A 20,422-nucleotide genomic window follows, 5' to 3' on the forward strand; every position below is an offset into this window, starting at 1 on the left:
TCCTAAGGCCAAGCCTCAAAATTTCCTTTATGAATCTCCAGGTACGTTCTAGTTTGAGAAGCACTGTTTTTATTTTCACTTACAATATTTTAAATTTCCATATTGCTACCTACTAAAATGGATTGTTTTGTCTTCTTCAGGAAGACGGCGATGATCTTCTTTTAAAAGCTGAAAAAGATAATCGCCAGAAGGTGTCTGGAATCCTTCAACGTGTTCTCTTGCTTTTCCGGGCGGCTCGGTGTTCTTTTCCTGTCGCGCAGTGGTACATCTTGCAGTTGAGGTGGGCAAGAAAAGTCATGCAGAAGGTATGGGAATGTCTTAGTAGCCCCGCATTCTTAACTGATATGCAGCCAGACAGGACATCCACTGGGATGTCCCTTATCCAGTGGCAGGTCCTTTGTAGGCCTGTTGTCTGACTGTCTCTTTGTTAAATATCTTTAATTTGGCCCTTGATTAAAATTATGTTTAAAACAATCTATAGCTTTTTTTAGTAGGAACCTTTAGAGAGAATTTGAGAAATTGTTTATCAAATCGTTTTTGAAAATTAGCCTTTTTTAGAAAGAAAGATTGGTGAAATTTGCATACAGCTACCATAAAAATATAGAAAAATTATATAGAAAAGTATAAAAAATATAGAAAAGAAAAATCTGTTTATTGTAGGAAATGGTTTTCTTAAAGCTGTAAATTATATTTGCGTTGTTGGTTGATCTCACCATCTCCTGACTGTAGTCTTACTCAGTCTGGTTTTAATTAACTCAATTAGCATGTAAAGACTGTGTGGAGTCTCTTAAAATCAGCAACACAGCTAAAGACATTCTTCCTTGTAAAAATTATTTACAAGTAATAAATTAACTATATAAGATTAAAGCATAGAGCAAGTGCTAGGCAGAATCCTAAAGATGCTTGCAAGATTCCTATCTCCTAGCTATTGAGATATTAATCCAGATGCTGCTTTAATTTGTACTGAGGGAATTTTGTAGGTGGAATTAAGATGACTAATCAGCTGATGTTAATATAGGGATATTATCCTGGTTTATCTTGGTGGGCCCAATATAATCACACAAACCCTTAAAAGCAGAAAACAGAGGCAGAAGAGTCAGTGAGATGCAGTGGGAAAGGAAGACAAGAGAAATGAGATGGAAGGAGAGATTAGAAGAGTGTGAAGGACTCAACTCACCCTTGCTGGCTTTGAAGAAGACCATGATCTGGGAGAGATCAAGGTGGCTTCTAGAAACTGAGAATGTTTCCCAGCCTATAGCCACCAAGAAAATGGGGGGACTTTAGTTCTATAACCACATGGAACAGAATTTTGCCAACAACCTGAATGAGTCTGGAAATAGATTTCCCCTAGAACCTCTAAAAAGAAGGCAGCCTTGCTGTTACCCACTCACTGGGTTGGCCTGGTGAGACCGTAAGCAGAGAACCAGCTGAGCCACAGTGTGCTTAGACTTCTGATCCACAGAAACAGTGCGATACCAAACGTGTGTTGTTTTAAGCCGCTAAATTTGTAGTAATTTCTTAGGTTGGCAATAGAAAACTAATGTAGTGCAGAATCATTTCAGGTAACTTCTTCACTAGTTTTTTATTGATATGTAATTCACTTATCATAAAATTCACCTTTTTAAGGTGTGCAATTCGTTGGTTTTTATATATTCACATATATATATGCAACCATCACCACTGTTTAATTCCAGAACATTTTCATCATCCCAAAAAAGAAACACATTGGCAGTCACATCCCATTTTCTTTTCTCCCCAGGCCTTTACAATCATTAATCTGCTTTTTGTCTCTATGGATTTGCCTATTGTGGACATTTTATATAAATGAAATCATACAATATGTAGCCTTTTTTGGCTGGCTTTTTCATTTAGTGTGATGTTTTTAAAGTTTGTTCATATCGTAGTATGAATCAGTACTCAAACTGAAGTTTGCTCATGTTTGGTTGTGAGATAACAGGAAGTGCTGTATTATCAAGTCAGACTCATAGGAATCAACAGTCTTACTCAGAATCAAACTTTACTAACAATTTCAAGGATACAGGTAACCAAAAGACACAGGTGAAACAGAGAAATCTGGAATTGCATACACTGTTCCCAAATCTTTTCTGGCTGCATATATAGCTTATGTGTCATTTTCCAGGGAGCCATACTCCATAAATCCATACTTTCTAGATTTATTTATGATAACCAACCTAGACAGACTCTGTACATCTGGTAAATACCATTAATATGTTTGACAAGAAGTTTGTCATTAGGATGCTTACAAGGGAATTGGCCTAGATCATGCGTTTCTTTCTGAAAGTGAATAGTGGAAGAAGAAAGTAGATTACAAGCCTCTTGCTAATCCTTTCCTTCCTGGGTTTGGTATGTCTCTTAATGTTTATTCTATAACAGTCCCCTTTAATTTTTTTTCTATTCTTGATTTGTTAGAGAACAATTTGTCCTGTAATGTATTCTGGCATTGTCTGATGTGTTCTGGATTTGTTTTTTCATTTAGTGTCATTTAACATGTTCCACTTTCCTTTTATTTCCCATAAGTGAGTAATTAGTCTACACTCATCTTGGTAGAGAAGTGTGATTCCATTAAGGTTAACTTTTTCTTAAAAACAAATGCTTTCTAAGTGGAGTTGTATACTTCCCTGTTGTATCGTATCATATGGCATGTATGTCTGTTTATCTCACTTTTAGTGATGGTGAGCTGGATCAGTGAGTTAGGGTCATGTCCCACACACTATCACATTCTCCATCAGCACATGAACTTTTTACCTAATTTAGCACTTATTGATGATCCGTGCTAGAATCGTTATTTTATTAGAGGTTGCCAAATGGTGACTTTCTAAATCTGTCACTTTTAGAGATTACATAGTGTTTAAAAAGTTATGTATGTAGATATGAGTTTTTTGTATTTGTTTTTTAGGTACTGCACATAATTTTATTTTGGATGAGAATTGGATGCTTACATTTCTTTATTTTCTTTATTATGTCTGTGGGTAAAGTCAGGGTCAAATAGCATTACATTTTTTTATTTTTTGGGGTGAGGAAGATTGTCCCTGAGCTCACATCTGTCCCAGTCTTCCTCCATTTTTTTGTATGTGGGATGCCGCCACAACATGGCTTGATGAGCGATGTGTAGGTCCGTGCTCATGATCTGAACCTGTGAACCCTGGGCTACCAAAGCGGAGCTCATGAACTTAACCACTATGCAACTGGGCCAGCCCCGCATTAAACTTTTTTATACAGGCAAAACTGAGTAACAAGAGTTGGTAATTTGGTTAGAACCTTCTTTTTCTCTTTTGAGATCTGACCTGGTGAGTTTCCTGAATTAGATTTGTGAACTAAGTTTCTGAAAGTACAGCTGATTTCAGGGGTATTTTACTTACCTAGGATAGGAAGCATGCTGTCTTTTCCATTCTGTAATGTTTCCATACATTGCCTTGTATGTTGCTTTATAGTTTCCTTAAAAATTGACTTATACGACTGATAACATATTCTGTCGTTGTTTACTTTCAGATTCGAATGAAAGGGTCCCTTCCTTCATTAAGTCCTTTCCCTCAGTCGTTACTTAATTACTGTAAAGGGGGTGTAGCGTTCTTTCGACCTGGAGCAACTGGAGACTACAAGCTCGATGAAGTTTCCATTAAAGCAATAGGTTTGTCCAAAATGAACTTCTTGCTTAGAAATTAGGCTTAAATATGAATGATATATTTTACATTTGATTTGGGAAAGTTTCTAAACTGTTGTTACTCTTCAAAGGAGAGTATGTTCTATGATTTTACTTTGTGTTTACAAGTAAATAGTGTCTTTTAACAGCCGTGTACTACGTGTGTGGTATTAAATTAGAAATTTATTATCTAAAACGAATTGTGACAGTTATGACATTATTGTCATCATTTCGTTGTTTAAATTTCGAATTTTAGCACCCAAGAATGCCTTTCAGTGGTAATTTTCTTGCTCTTAGGATATGCTGCCAAGTACTGTAAGTGGACAGGTCTTGAACCTTTCAGTATTGACTTATTAATTTCATTTCTTGCTTTTATAACTTAACATACCTACTTAAGCTTTTTATAAACTTTCATATCTATTAATTTTAATGACTTTTATTAGTGACTGTATTATAATTTACTTCAGTTGTACATTTAAGTTGTCTCTGGCATATCCATTTCTTTTCCTATTTTAAAGTATTTCCTTAGGATAGATTCTCAGCAGTGGAATTACTGAGTTAATGAATATGTCTATTTTATATCTCTTGAAATAGTATGCCAAATTTTGTAATTCCCTCAGATTAATTTAATGGGGAAAAATGATAGTTTTATATTAATAATGTCTTTATTTGGCTAGTTATATTGAACATTTAGTTTGCTATGTTCTCTTATAAATTAATTGCATGTTCATGGTCTTTGTCCAGTATCTGAGTAACAAGTTTAAAAAGAACAAAAACCTTAGATATCATTTCATTCTTTTCTCCTTAATCCTTAAATCTTATCAGTCATGTTTATATTCAGCCCTGATCTTATCTCTAAACTTTGATTAAAGTTCCTTTCTAACTCACTGACCCTTGCGTAGTACTAGTGTCAAGTAATGTGTGTTCTTCAACTCAGACTATTTTTCAGACTGTATTGGCATTAAAGTGCTTTTCAGTTGCTTCTCTCAGCTTTCATGAGCTTGGTTTCATAAACTTTTCATTCACCTGACAAAAGAAAGAGCCAGGCAGGTGTCACCTGGAAATGTATGTACAATCCTAGTTTATGTCTTGAAAATCTGGGTCTGTAAGCAATGAGTTAAATTTACAACAATCTTCATTAAAATATTTTTGCTTATTGATAGAACGTAGCTCTTTGAAGTGATTTAAATGAATGCATATTTTTAGTATTTTCATTTTGACTCTGAGGTCTACTGTTTAATTGGTCGACTATTTACTCTTTTGCTTGATTTGGTCTTTTGGTTGTTGAGAAGTGATTTCGCTAGATTACAAAGTTTCCTTTCCTAGTTTGTTATCTAAAATAGTGGCTTTCAAACTTTTTTGAAGCTTTTTTTTTCTTTTAAAGATTTTATATTTCCTTTTTCTCCCCAAAGCCCCCTGGTACATAGTTGTATATTTTTAGTTGTGGGTCTTTCTAGTTGTGTCATGTGGGACGCCCCCTCAGCATGGCTTGATGAGTGGCGCCATGTCCGCGCTCAGGATGTGAACTGGTGAAACCTTGGGCCGCCAAAGTGGAGCTCAAGAACTTAACCACTCGGCCATGGGGCTGGCCCCTGAAGCTTTTTATTATAGAAAATTTAAACGAAATTAGAGACAATATAATGAGCTCTCAAGTACCTGTCACCCACCTGCAATAATTTCATCATGTGAAAGCAAGTTTGAAATCATGATTTCACTACTTCAGTATGTGTCCTTAATGGATAAGGAATTTTTTATGACCACAGTTCTGTTATTATGCGTGACAAAATTAATCAAAATTCTTTAATATCACATATTATCTATTCTGTGTTTAATTTTCTTTCATTATCTCAGATGTGTCTTTTTACAGTTTTTACAAATCTGGATCCAAACAGGGTCCTCCACACATTGCATTTTGATTGATATGTTAGTCTCTCTCTCTTTTTTTTTTCCTGCTTTATCTCTCCCAAATCTCCTCTGGTACGTAGTTGTATATCTTAGTTGCAGGTCCTTCTAGTTGTGGCATGTGGGACACCACCTCAATGTGGCCTGAGGAGCACTGCCATGTCCGCGCCCAGGATCAACCAATGAAACCATGGGCCACTGCAGTGGAGCACGCAAACTTAACCACTCGGCCACGGGGCCGGCCCCGATATGTTAGTCTCTTAATCTATAAAACTTTTCCTCCCCCTATTTTTTTCACGCCATTCATTTATTGAGGAAACCAAATCATTTGTCCAGTAGAACTCCTTCCATTCTTGTTTCAGTTGATTACATCTTTTGGGTATTCAAATTTTTTTGACCATGGCTTACAGCAAGATGCTGATTTTACATTAAGACGGTACAAACATACCCCTATATAAAACTAGAATGAAAATTTAATGAGATATCCTTACTTTTTCTATGTGCAATGCACTCTTGATATTTTCTATTTTATTTTTTAAAATGATTGAGACCCACTGAATTAATTATATAGCCTAGTGATTAGTAGTAAATTTTAATCCAAACAGTTTGAAAAAGACTGACAAATGATGCTTTTAGAAGATGACTAGCTACCTAGTATGTTGCTGCACTATATCTTGCTGATTCTTGGACTTAGTTCTATCCCAGCATGCCTGAGAAATATAAAACAATGAAACATCCAGTAGTAATGGTGCCTTTCTGAAAAGAAAAGATTGGATCATGCTCCCCTAGTAGATTCTGCCAGAATCTGTAGGGGTGGAGTGTAGTTTGAAAATGCCAGTAGGTGATCTTGATATCCCCACTGGGAGCATATACCCACCACCACCACTGCCCCCATTCCTCCACCCCCAACCTGGATCCTCCATGGGTAGGATTTGTAGAAGACCTGCTGTCTGCTCAGTTTCTATAATGTCCAACTGTACTTCCTAGCTTTGTAATAGTTGTTGGAAAAAATACATTAAGTACCTTTCAAAGGAAAATGAGAATACTGGCACTAATGTAAGAGTCAGTTTACTGTAAAAAAATAAGGCTCATTAGAAAAACAATTAAGGCTTAAAGGAAGGACTATTAAGTTTTCCACAGGAAAAGATCCTATTAACCTCAGAACAGTAGAGAAGATGGGTTTTACTTGATTTGTCTTGTAACTTTATACTTATAACATAACTTTAGTTATAATAAGGGAAATTACATTTAAGATCAGCAGAACAGTGAAAACATGTTTTGTTAGCTGGATTGTGAGCTGTTGTGTATAGTGGAATCGTGATGCTCTATACAACGGAATACTTTATTGGCAATAAACAGACTTAGTGTGTTTATGTTACCACCATGGAGAGATCCAAGATGCATTAGGTGAAAAAAAACCTAGTTGTGAAACAGCATATTTAATATGATTTTATGTATCTTTGTGTAGTTGTGTTGCTTTTAATAAAAAATTATTTAATATTGGAAATTATGTTTTTAGCATTAAAAATTTTAAGCTGAAATGCTATAAATAAGTGATTTTCCAAATAAATTAACTATACAATGTTAAGTAGAGCTGTATGTATTGGCTTTGAAAATATATACAATGTACTATAAAGTTTAAAGCAAGTAAACTATTAGTAAACAGTGTATGTTATTTACTCTAAATTTTTTTTCAATATTTTGGTGAAGCTGACATACATGAAATATTCTAGAATAATATACATAATTCTGGAAGGATATCTATGACTTTTATATAAGGTATTTACAATATGCATATGTTTCTTTTATAATCAACAAAATAAAGACATTCCTTTTGGGGGAAAAAATTACAACAGTGGTGAAGTTGCTACAATATCAGTATATATACTCATACAATTTCCTTTTATATTTTTATTCTTGATTTAGGTTGCTTCAGAGAACTTTGTGCTTTGTGTTGGATGCTGCATATTCGTGATAAGTTATCCTATAGTTGCAGGCAATATCAGAAAGCAAGAGAAAATGTGGAGGGAAGAAAGGTATTTACCTGCACAAGAGTAAGAAAAATGAGCAAATGTTCCTTGGGAAATCATTGCTTGGTGGGAGATTTTACTGTTTGCAGTAAAACTTTCTTTTGAACTCCTTGGTCTAACCAGCCAAAGTTAAAAGGAAATGAATTTTTCAATATGCTTTTAGGCCCTTGAAGTGGAGTTTGATTCTTGTGTGGTTGAGCACTGTCTCGGTGTGGTGGAATGGGCCTATAGAATGCTGCCTTTCTCTCGGTTTTCTAACATTGAAGAACTGATTCAGGATCTGCTGTTGAGCCTCATTGGAGAACTGCCACCGATCAGAAAGGTAAAGTGATTGTAGAGGAAAATAAACTTAATCAGAAGAAGAGACTTTAAAGGATTTTTACTTTATTTTAATTAGGAATGGTGTTGCTCATAAACTTATTTTTAAATTTTTCTAAAGGTAGCAGAAATTTTTGTGAAAGCGTTTCCCAATCCTGAGGATATAAGGGTCCCTTTAAGAGAAAAATATCACTCTCTTCAACAGAGACTCAGGCACTGTGTTGTGAAAGGTATTGTCATTTCTTAGATATCTGATAGACAAATTGCTGAAGATTCTCTTTTTGTTTTGAAAGCATTTATTTTCTAGTGCTTATGATTCTATGCATATCTCTCTTTCCTTGGCGATAGGAATGTGAGAAGGCAGAAGCACTTTCTCATTACAGAAGCACTAATTCGGTTGCTTTGGAACCAGACAGAGCTGACTTCATGTCATAGCTCTGTCACTTACTAACTATGCAGCCATACACAAGTTGCTTAGTCTCTCTGAGCATCATTTCCTTGTTGGGAAGATGAGTATATTAAAAGTAGAGTTTTTAGAAAGAGGTTAAGCTAAAGAGTCTATCAACTCTATATAGACTGTTATATACGTAGAATATAATATAGGTTCCTCATGGTAATCATAAATCAGAAACCTATAATAAGTAAGCAAATAAGTAAGACAAAAGAAATCAAACATGTTACTAAAGAAAGCCATCAAACCACAAGGGAAGAGAGCAAGAGAAAAAGAAAGGAACAGAGACGAACTAGTAAAACACCCAGAAAAAAAAAGAAGTAACAAAATGGCAATAAGTACATATTTATCAATAGCTACTTTAAATGTCAGTGGACTAAATGCTCCGATCAAAAGGCATAGGGTGGCCAATTAGATAAAAAAACAAGGCCCATATATATGCTGCATACAAGAGACAAACTTCAGACTTAAAGACACTCATAAACTGAAAGTGAAAGGTTGTAAAAAGATATTCCATGCAAATGGCAAAGAAAAGAAAGCGGGGGTAGCAATACTTATATCAGACAAAATAGACTTTAAAACAAAAACTGTAACGAGAGGCCAAGAAGGGCACTACGTAATGATAAAGGGAACAATCCAACAAGAAGATGTAACGCTTGTAAATATCTATGCACCCAACATAGGAGCACCTAAATATATAAAGCAATTATTAACTACATAAAAGGAGAAATAGACAGTAACACAACTAATATTAGGGGACTTTATCTCTCCACTTATACCACTGAATAGATCATCCAAACAGAAGATCAATAAGGAAACACTGGCCTTAAACAACACATTTGACCAGATGGACTTAGTGGGTATATGTAGAACATTCTATCCAAAAACCACAGAATACACATTCTTTTCAAATGCCTATGGAACGTTCTCCAGGACTGATCACATATTAGGCCACAAAACAAGTCTCAGTAAATTTAAGAAGATCAAAATAATACCATGCATCATTTCTGACCCCAAAGGTTTGAAACTAGAAATCAACTATAGGAAGAAAACCAGAAAAGCCACAAAAATGTGGAGATTAACCAAAATGCTACTGAACAACAATTCGGTCAATGAAGAAACCAAAGGAGAAATCAGAAAATTCCTGGAGACCAATGAAAATGAAAATACGACATGCCAAAATCTATGGGATACAGCAAAAGCAGTTCTAAGAGGGAAGTTTATAGCAATTCAGGCCTACCTCAACAAAGAAGAAAAATCCCAAATAAACAATCTAACAGCGCATCAAGGGTACTGGGAAAAGAAGAACAAACAAATCCCAAAATCAGCAGAAGGAAGGAAATAATAAAAATCAGAGCAGAAATAAACAAAATAGAGACTAAAAAAACAATAGAAAAAATTAATGAAACCAAGAGCTGGTTCTTTGAAAAGATAAACAAAATTGACAAGCCCTTAGCTAGACTCACCAAGAAAAAAAGAGAGGAGTCTCAAATAAATAAAATCAGAAATGAAAGAGGAGAGATTACAATGGACACCTCAGAAATACAAAAGATAATAAGAGAATACTATGAAAAAGTATGCCAACAAATTGGATAATCTAGAAGAAATGGATAAATTCTTAGAAACATACAACCTTCCAAAACTGGACCAAGAAGAAGTAGAGAATTTGAATAGACCAATCACCAGTAAGGAGATCGAAACAGCAATCAAAAACCTCCCCAAAATAAAAGTCCAGGACCAGATAGCTTCCCTGGTGAATTCTACCAAACATTCAAAGAAGACTTAATACCTATCCTTCTCAAAGTCTTCCAAAAAAATCGAAGAAGAGAGGAGGCTTCCTAACTCATTCTACATTATCCTGATACCAAACTAGACCAGGACAACACAAAAAAAGAAAATTACAGGCCAATATCACTGATGAACATTGATGCAAAAATCCTCAACAAAATACTAGCAAATCGAATACAACAATACATTAAAAAGATCATACATCATGATCAAGTGGGTTTCATTCCAGGGATGCAGTGATGGGTCAACATCCACAAATCTATCAACGTGATACACCACATTAACAAAATGAAGAATAAAAATCACATGATCATCTCAATAGATGCAGAGAAAGCATTTGACAAGATACAGCATGCATGTATGATAAAAACTCTAAATAAAATGGGTATAGAAGGAAAATACCTCAACATAATAAAGGCCGTATATGACAAACCCACAGCAAATACCATTCTCAATGGGGAAAAACTGAAAGCTATCCCTCTAACAGGAACCAGACAAGGATGCCCACTGTCACCACTCTTATTTAACATAGTATTGGAAGTCCTAGCCAGAGCAGTCAGGCAAGAAAAAGAAATAAAAGGGATCCATATTGGAAAAGAAGTGAAACTGTCACTCTTTGCAGATGACATGATTTTATATGTAGAAAACCCTAAAGAATCCACTAAAAAACTTTTAGAAATAATAAATGAATACAGTCAAGTCACAGGATACAAAATCAACATATAAAAATAAGTTGCGTTTCTACATGCTAACAATGAAGTAGCAGAAAGAGAAATTAAGAATACAATCCCATTTACAACTGCAACAAAAAGAATAAAATACCTAGGAATAAACTTTACCGAAGAGGTGGAAGGTCTGTACGCCAAAAACTATAAAACATTGTTGAAAGAAATCAAAGAAGACACAAAGAAATGGAAAGATATTCCATGCTCTTGGATTGGAAGAATTAACATCGTTAAAATGTCCATACTCCCTAAAGCAATCTACAGATTCAACGCAATCCCTATCAAAGTTCCAACAACATTTTTCACAGAAATAGAACAAAGAATCCTAAAATTTATATGGAACAACAAAAGACCCCGAATGGCCAAAGGATTCCTGAGAAAAAAAGAACAAAGCTGGAGGTATCACACTCCCTGATTTCAAAATATACTACAAAGCCATAGTAACCAAAACAGCATGGTACCGGCACAAAAACAGACACAGAGATCAATGGAACAGAATCAAGAACCCAGAATTAAAGCCACACATCTATGGACAGCTAATATTTGACAAGGGAGCCAAGAGCATACGATGGAGAAAGGAGAGTCTCTTCAATAAATGGTGTTGGGAAAATTTGACAGCCACATGCAAAAGAATGAAAGTAAACCATTACCTTATTCCGTGCACAAAAATCAACTCAAAATGGATTAAAGACTTGAATGTAAGACCCAAAACCATGAAACTTCTAGAAGAAAACATAGACAGTATGCTCTTTGACATCGGTTTTAGCAGCATGTTTTCAAGTCCCATGTCTGACCAGGCAAGGGAAACAAAAAAAAAAATAAACAAATGGGTCTACATCAAACTAAAAAGTTTCTGTACCACAAAGGAAATCATCAACAAAATGAAAAGACAACCTAACAATTGGGAGAAGATATTTGCAAACCACATATCAGATAAGGGGTCCAAAATATACAAAGAACTCATACATCTCAACAACAAAAAAACCAACAACTCAATTAAAAAATGGGCAAAAGACCAAAGAAGATATATGGATGGCCAACAGGCATATGAAAAGACGCTCAACGTCATTAGCTATCAGGGAAATGCAAATCAAAACTACAATGAGGTATCACCTCACTCCGGTCAGAATGGCTATAATTAACAAGACAGGAAACAAGTGTTGGAGAGGCAGTTTGCACTGCTAGTGGGAGTGCAAACTGGTGCACCCACTATGGAAAGCAGTATGGACTATCATCAGAAGATTAAGAATAGATCTACCATATGATCCAGCTATCCCACTGCTGGGTATTTATCCAAAGAACTTGAAAACACAAAAGCATAAAGATACTTGTACCCCTATGTTCATTGCAGCATCGTTCACAATAGCCAAGACTTGGAAACAACCTAGGTGCCCATCAAGGGACGAATGGATAAAGAAGATGTGGTATATATACACAATGGAATACTACTCAGCCGTAAGAAATGATGAAATCCAGCCATTTGTGACAACATGGATGGACCTTGAGGGTATTATGCTAAGTGAAATAATTCAGAAGGAGAAAGTAAAATACCATATGATCTCGCTTGGAAGTAGAAGATAAAAACAATGACAAACAATTGGTGGTTACCTAATATGGGAAGTGGGGAGGGGAAAGGGCAAAAGGGGTGATTAGGCTCACATGTGAGGGGATGGAGTATAATTAGATTTTGGGTGGTGAACATGATGTAATCTACACAGAATTCGAAATATATTATGATGTACATCTGAAAGCTATATAATGTTATAATCCAATGTTACTGCAATAAAATAAAAGAAATTACCTGCTTTATGAATGTGCATTGAAAGAATTTAATAAGATAAAATGTATAAAATAACCATATAGTGCCTTGAATAATTCAGGTATTTTGTTAAAAACTAGTTTTCTTCCTCTCCCTCTATGGTTATTTATGCTTTTAATTTTATCCTGTACATTTGAGATCACCTTGTGGAACTTGTGGAAGTTTTCTTTTTATTATGGTAAAATAAGCATAAAATAAAATTTGTCATTTTTAAGTGTACAGTTTAATGATATTAAGTACATTCACAATGTTGTGGAAATTTTTAAAGACTTTAAATTACCCTCTTTTTTAGGACTATAATCTAGTATTTAAGTCTAGTTGTGTCCTATGATTGCACATTATTGCATTAATATATATATTAATATACTTGTATTATACTTATATTGTGATTTATATTTTTCTTAAGACTTTTTTGACATCCTCTGAAACGTCCTGTTTATGTATTAATAATGTTTAAAATTTTTCCAAAGGCAGCCTTGAAAAACTTGCCATGATATTGTTTCTTATTGCTTGAAATTTGAAAGGTATTTTTGTTTCTTTGCCTAAAATTTTACTCATGTTCTCTTATTCACCACTCTGTGGGAATGGAAAAAAATATTAGTCTTTCTTTTTATAATTGTCCTTCTGATTTCTTAAATAGTTAAATGACTTCTTAATTTTTTGTTTTCCCATGCACACTGTTTTATAGAGTCTGGGTTCTGTCCCTTTTATTGTTCTTTAAGGGACCTTCTCTAGCCCCTGCAGTTCTGCCTTAAAATATGGACCATTGCCTTCTAATGAATACCGAAGAAAGCATGATCTGTAAGATTGTGGAAATAAGCCTGTCATAAGTTAGATTTCGTGTTCCCGGGAGGGACCAGAATTGGGTCCCCTATGTCTTGAGTCGAAACATTTTAATGAAGTGTAAGACCTTTTGTTCTTTTCTTTCTAGGCCCCCAAACTGAGGAAATGATGTCTGTTATCATGCACTCTATCCATAAAGTGAGGATGAAAGCCCTAAAACGTGTGCAGAGAAATATAGGTTCTTTTGAGATGAATATATGGGAACCAGCTGAAGAAGAAAAACCAGCTGAGGTTTCAGGTTTTGACAGGTTTTCCCTGGGGACCAGTTTGAGCAGGAGCACACTCACGGAACTGGGGAATTCTCTGGTCCACAGTGATGCAGATACAGCAGATACCTTCTCTGAGGCCTTGTTGGTTGAAGAGAAAAGCAGGATACGTTTGTATCAAAGGTACAGTTGGGATCTGTTAATAGTAAGCATTCACTTCCTTTGGAAAAAAATATTTTCATGCAACCGATAAGCTGATTTCTAGTCTCAGCACCCTCACTGATTGTACAATTAACAATATGAATGGTTAGTGGTACCCTCGCTACTCAGAAGGATGTTAGGAGTATAAGATGAGACTGTACATTTGAAAATCAGTTTTAAGTATTGAAATATGAAGTAATTTTGCCACCTGAAAGTGTAAAATCAAATGAGTAGATAAAATTCTAGAGTTCACTGGAGGACTTTTAGTGGAGGACTTCTATTTTTTTTTCAGTAATCTTTAGACTTAAATACTTGAGGGTTATTGGGTGAGCTGTATTATTTTTAAGGCTTTCTAGGGAAGGAAATTGCACATTCATCTTTGAAAGTTGTCCATAAATTGTTGAGAAATTCTTGCTTATCATTTAAACACCTATTACTTTAAGCTGATTTTTTATAATTCCAGTATCTGCAAGGCAGTTTATCCTACTCATGACTGAAAAGCTATGTAATCGACCGTAATCTGGCTTAAGTGAAATAGTCCTTTCTAATCCAAACATCTGCTTAAACCGTATCTCATAGTGTTACAAATGAGATGCTTGTTCCACCTGATGACTTCAGTGTTAGTACAGGAATGCGCAGAAGGCTGCTTGTTGTGTGTTTAATAAGCAGAGGCTCGTTACTTAAGCCCAGGTGCTTAAAAGGAACCTTGTATTTTTCTTACTGAGAGAACTAGGGATCTGTGTTCTGCCCTCAGGACTTTGTTGGAAGGAGACAAACTTAAAAGTAATTATGGTTGGCAGTTATGGTGCCTGCCCAACAGGTTTAATAGCAGCAGAAAGTGTTTAGAAAAAATTCCCAACTTTTGTGTGGTAAAGAATCCTGAGGGTAGTCCTGCTTGCTGTACATCGTACAGGGGGAGCCGAAAAGCACAGATGCAAGAGGAAACCAAGAAACTGTAAACTAAGATGTGTGTTGGTGGCTTGTGATTTTTATTGACTTTGTACTCCTAAATTCTGACCTTTTAGAGGACCTTTTATTTTTCCCAGAAAAAACACTCATTTTTTTTATAGTGAAATTTCTGTGAACACATTTTATTTTAATTTTGTTTCTTATTTAATTTTTTTTTTTTTTGAGGAAGATTGCCCCTGAACTAACATCTGTTGCCAGTCTTCCTCTTTTTGCTTGAGGAAGATGTCACTGAGCTAACATCTGTGCCCATCTTCTTTGATTTTGTATGAGGGACACCACCTCTGCATGGCTTGATGAACAGTGTGTAGGTCTGTGCCCGGGATCCAAACCCCTGAACTCCAGGCCGCCAAAGCAAAGCACATGAATTTAACCACTACACCACTGGGCCGGCCCCTCTGTACACATTTTAATTTCTTTTAACACAAATTTTCCCTTTTTTTTTTTTAGATTTTATTTTTCCTTTTTCTCCCAAAGTCCCCCAGTACAGAGTTGTGTATTTCTAGGTGTGAGTCCCTCTAGTTGTGGTATGTGGGACGCTGCCTCAGCATGGCCTGATGAGCAGTGCTGTGTCCATGCCCAGGATTCGAACCAGTGAAACCCTGGGCCGCTGGAGCAGAGTGCAAGAACTTAACCACTCAGCCACAGGGCCGGCCCCAAATTTCCCCTTTTGATATTAATGTGTTGTATTTTTTAGACTCAGAATGTTCAGCTCTAGTGAACACTTAAAGATCATTTAGTCCAGCCCCTTCATTTGAAAGACAGGTAATTGAGGCATTAAAAAAAAAGACACGACTTAATTAGTAGAGACGATTTTTATTGTCAATCCTAAAATCAGTTTTAGTGATTAAATGATCTTTAATTTTGTCTTTTTCAGTTCTCTTTGCTGTAGAAATGCCCCAAGTCACATGGAATTAACATCTATTGGTAAGCCCAATGAAAAAAAGAAAATATGTAATCAGAAAGAAAGCCCTGAAGAAGATCATGCAAAGTTATCACAAAATGTACTTCCTGTAATAGGTGTTTGGGAATTTGAACGTGATGATGATGAATATATTAAATTCCTTGATCTCTTCTTGAGTTATGTTCTTGAAAGAGACCTACTTGGTTCCAAGGATCCTGGCATTCCATTTCTAACCAGTTTTTCTGGACATCTTAGAGAACATGAACTTAATTCTTTACTTTTTGATGTCCATACAACATTAAAACGACGTCAGGGCAAAACCAAAAGCCAGAGTGTGTTTAGAGCTGGCTCTTGCTTTGTTGTTGCTCCTGAGTCACATGAGTCTGAAAAATCGGAAAACCAGGCACCTTCAACTTCAGTACTGGTTAATCAAGGGATGAACCCTTTCTTAGAGAACCCTTTGAATGAAGTCAGTAAAAGTGCAGAGAAGAGTGGATTATTTGGTTTAAAACAAAAGTCAATTTACAGAATCCAAGATGACAATCCAGAGAAACCGTTAATCCAGAGATTGCCAAACCATATTTTTTGGACTCCCAAGTCCGTTAAAACTGGAAGATGTAGTTTCAAAGCAATTCAATGCGATGATATTAACCCTCAAGAAGATCTTCCTCTGGCACTAAATAACATGTTTGGCAGTATAAGAAGGTTGCTGGAGTGGATGATAAGATGGTCTGATAGAAGGCTTCTCTGTGACCCTGGTCTCGCTGAATCATCCTGTGAGTACAGTCCCATCATTCGGGTGAAGACCTCTGCAGCTGCCATTCTCACATCATTGTGGCTTTTGGAACAACCCTATTTTGCTGCATATAAGGCAGAAAATGCCATTATTAGGGTAAGAACTTGAATTGTGTATTACATACAAATGAGAATTCTCATTTTAGATTAAAACTATATTTATATTTCCCCATCTATTAAAGAATCACTAAGTAACAAAATTAATGACAATGTTGATTATAGTCTCTATCGCCTAATTTTTTTTCTTCCAGTAGTTCCTTTTATTCTTAAAAATAATTAGGAAGAAAAATCAGGGTAAAAGTGCTTTCATAGAGGCTGTAGGTATTGAGGTTTTATGTGTTTATAAAAAAAGAAAAAGAAGGAGGAAGAAGATAATTTTAAGTGATATTGCAAGTGGTATTACATTTATATAATTTTTCTTTTAAGTTTCAGGTTGTGATTCAGATGAAGCACTAGGCAGCTATCTAGTGTTTATTACTGGTGTCTCATCATATGTATTGGGAGATAATCTTTCTTATACTCTGGCCATGTGAGGTTGGAGAAGCAAACCTAGAAAGGCAAATGGGTATTGGTAGAGGAGTTAGTGCTTATTAGCTGTTTTTTCTTTTCTCTAGCCAATGGCAAGTAGCAGGCTGCTGTTTTAACTTGTTTTCGATAGCACGTGTGTTTTGCATAAATATCTTTTGATTGAGTGGTTGCTATTGCACTTAAGAAAATAAAAAGATGGAGACGAATTTCTTGGAAAATAAATTTATTTTATTAATAGGTGTGGTAAAGTAGGTGGGACATGGACTTTTTTTTAATATTTAGAGAATTCCAATAGTATCTAAATTTGTTCTGTTTCTCAGCTTTATTGAGGCGTAGTTGACAAGTAAAATTGTGAGATATTTATACAGCATGATGATTTGATATGCATATACATAGCAAAAGTTTTCCCCTCATCGAGTTAATTAACATATCCAACACCTCACATATTTACTTTTTTTTGTTTTGATGAGAACATTTAAATTCTTCTGTCTTAGTAAATTTCAGTTATACAATACAGTGTTATCAACTGTAGTTACCATGTTAAACGTTAGATCCTCAGATCTTACTCACCTTATAACTGAAAATTTTTACCCTTTTACCAACTTTTCCCTATTTCCTCCACCCCTTAGGCCCCTGGCAATCACTCTTCTACTCTGTTTCTGAGTTCAACTGTTTTTCTTTTTAAACATCCCACATATAAGTGATACCATGCAGTATTTGTCTTTCTCTGTCTGGTTTATTCCATAATGCCTTAGCATAATGCCTTCCAGGTTTATCCATGCTGTTGCAAATGACAGGATTTTCTTCTTTTTTTAAGGCTGAGTAATATTCCGTTGTGTATTTATATATACCACATTTTCTTGATCTATTCATCTGTTGAAGTTTCCATACCTTGGCAACAGTGACTAATGCTGCAACGAACATGGGGGTTTAGATGCCTCTTGGAGATAATGCTTTCATTTCCTTTGGATATATACTTAAAAATTGGATTTTAGGGGGCTGGCCCCGTGGCCGAGTGGTTAAGTTCGCGCACTCCGCTGCAGGCGGCCCAGTGTTTCGTTGGTTCGAATCGTGGGCGCTGACATGGCACTGCTCATCAAACCACGCTGAGGCAGCGTCCCATATACCACAACTAGAAGGACCCACAATGAAGAATATACAACTGTGTACCAGGGGGCTTTGGGGAGAAAAAGGAAAAAAATAAAATCTGTAAAAAAAAAAAAAATTGCATTTTAAGATCATATGGTAGTTCTATTTTTAATTTCTTGAGGAACCTCTGTACTGTTTTCCATAGTGGCTGTACTGGTTCACATTCCTACCAATAGTGTACAAGGGTTCCCTTCTCTCCTTGTCCTCCCCAGCATTTGTTATCTCTTGTCTTTTTGATAACAGCCATTCTAACAGGTGTGTGGTGATAATCTCATTGTGGTTTTGATTTGCATTTCCCTGATGGTTAGTGTTGTTGAGCACCTTTCCGTGTACCTGTTGGTCATGTGTATGTCGTCTTTGGAAAAATGTATATTCAGATCCTCTGCCCATTTTTTAACTGGGTTGTTTTTTGCTATTGAGTTTTAGTACTTATCAGATGTATGATTTGCAAATATTTTCTCCTATTTGATAGGCTGCCTTTTCATTTTGTTGATGGTTTCCTTTACTGTGTAGAGGCTTTTTAGTTTAAGTAGCCCCGCTTGTTTATTTTTGTTTTTGTTGTCTTTGCTTTTGGTGTCAAATCCAAAAAATCACCACCAATACCAATGTCAAGGAGCTTACCACCTATGTTTTCTTCCAGGAGTTTTGTGGTTTCAGGTCTTATTATACTCAAATCTTTAATCCATTTTGAGTTAATTTTTGTGAATGTTGTAAGATAGTGGTCTAGTTTCATTCTTTTGGGTGTGGCTGTCCGGTTTTCCCAGCGTCATTCATTGAAGAGACTATCCTTTCCCCATTGAATATTCTTGGCTCTTTTGTCAAAAATTAATTGACTTTGTACGCAAGGATTTACTTCTGGGCTCTCTATTCTATTTCATTGATCTGTATTTCTATTTTTATGCCAACACCATATAGTTTGATTACTATAGCTTTGTAATGTCATTGGAAATCAGAAATTCTGATGCCTCTAGCTTTGTTCTTTCTCAAATTTCTCAAAAATTACTTTGGCTATTCAGAGTCTTTTGTGGATCCATAGAAATTTTAGGATGTTTCTTGTACTTCTGTGAAAAATGCCATTGAAATTTTGTAGAAATTGCATTGGATCTGTAGATTGCTTTGGGTAGTATGAGCATTTTAACAATATTAATTCTTCCAATCCATGAGCCCAGAATATCTTTGCATTTATTTGTGTCTTCTTCAAGTATTTTCATCAATATCTTCAAGTTTTCAGTGTCAGGTCTTTCACCTCCTTGGTTAAATTTATTCTTAGGTATTTTATTCTTTTTGATGCGGTTGTAAATGGGATTGTTTTCTTAATTTCTCTTTCTCATGATTCATTGTTAGCGTATAGAAATGCAACTGATTTTTATGTATTGATTTTATATCCTGCAACTTTATTGAATTTGTTTATTCTAACCATTTTTTGGTGGAGTCTTTAGGGTTTTCTACATAAAATATGTTGCCTGCAAATAGAAAACTGCAAACAGTTTTACTTCTTCCTTTCTGATTTGGTTGCCTTTTATTTCTTTTTCTTGTCTAATTGCTCTGGCTAGGACTTCCAGTACTATGTTGAATAAAAGTAGTGAGATTGGGGCTGGCCCCGTGGCCGAGTGGTTAAGTTCACGTGTTCCGCTTCAGCGGCCCAGGGTTTTGCCAGTTCGAATCCTGGGCGTGGACATGGCACTGCTCATCAGGCCACGCTGAGGTGGCATCCCACATGCCACAACTAGAAGGACCCACAACTAAAAAGGCACAACTGTGTACTGGGGGGCTTTGGGAGAAAAAGGAAAAGTAAAATCTTTAAAAAAAAAAAAAGTAGTGAGATTGCTGTCTATTTCTCTACTGTTATTGTGTTGCTGTCTATTTCATTTCTGTTAATATTTACTTTAAATATTTAGGTGCTTCTTTGTTGACTGTGTAAACATTTACTCATCTTATATCTTCTTGATGAATTTACTCCTTTATCATTATGTAATGACCTTCTTTGTTTCTTATTACAGTCTTTTGCTTAAACTCTGTTTTGTCTAATATAGCTTTAGCTACCCATTTTCCTTTGACTTCCATTTACTTGGAATATTTTTCCATCCCTTCACTTTCAGTCTGTATGTGTCCTTAAAGCTGGAGTGAGTCTCTTGT

General features: G+C 35.6%; 1 protein-coding gene across 7 annotated transcripts in view; it reads left to right on the forward strand.

Annotated features, from left to right (window-relative positions):
• CPLANE1 (ciliogenesis and planar polarity effector complex subunit 1) overlaps positions 1-20,422 on the forward strand; it is a 115,627-nt gene that overhangs the window by 32,410 nt on the left and 62,795 nt on the right. For 5 of the 7 annotated variants that reach the window (XM_070519747.1, XM_070519750.1, XM_070519748.1 and 2 more), the window contains exons 20-26: positions 141-305; positions 3,511-3,649; positions 7,490-7,659; positions 7,757-7,915; positions 8,033-8,141; positions 13,626-13,926; positions 15,788-16,706. In XM_070519747.1, coding sequence (XP_070375848.1) covers positions 141-305; positions 3,511-3,649; positions 7,490-7,659; positions 7,757-7,915; positions 8,033-8,141; positions 13,626-13,926; positions 15,788-16,706 — 1,962 coding nt within the window. The remainder of the gene's footprint in view (positions 1-140; positions 306-3,510; positions 3,650-7,489; positions 7,660-7,756; positions 7,916-8,032; positions 8,142-13,625; positions 13,927-15,787; positions 16,707-20,422) is intronic. The other 2 variants (XM_070519749.1, XM_070519752.1) reach the window with 1 other exon arrangement.

This window comes from Equus asinus, chromosome 10 (genome assembly GCF_041296235.1).
Source record: "Equus asinus isolate D_3611 breed Donkey chromosome 10, EquAss-T2T_v2, whole genome shotgun sequence".
NCBI classification, from domain to species: Eukaryota; Metazoa; Chordata; class Mammalia; order Perissodactyla; family Equidae; genus Equus; species Equus asinus.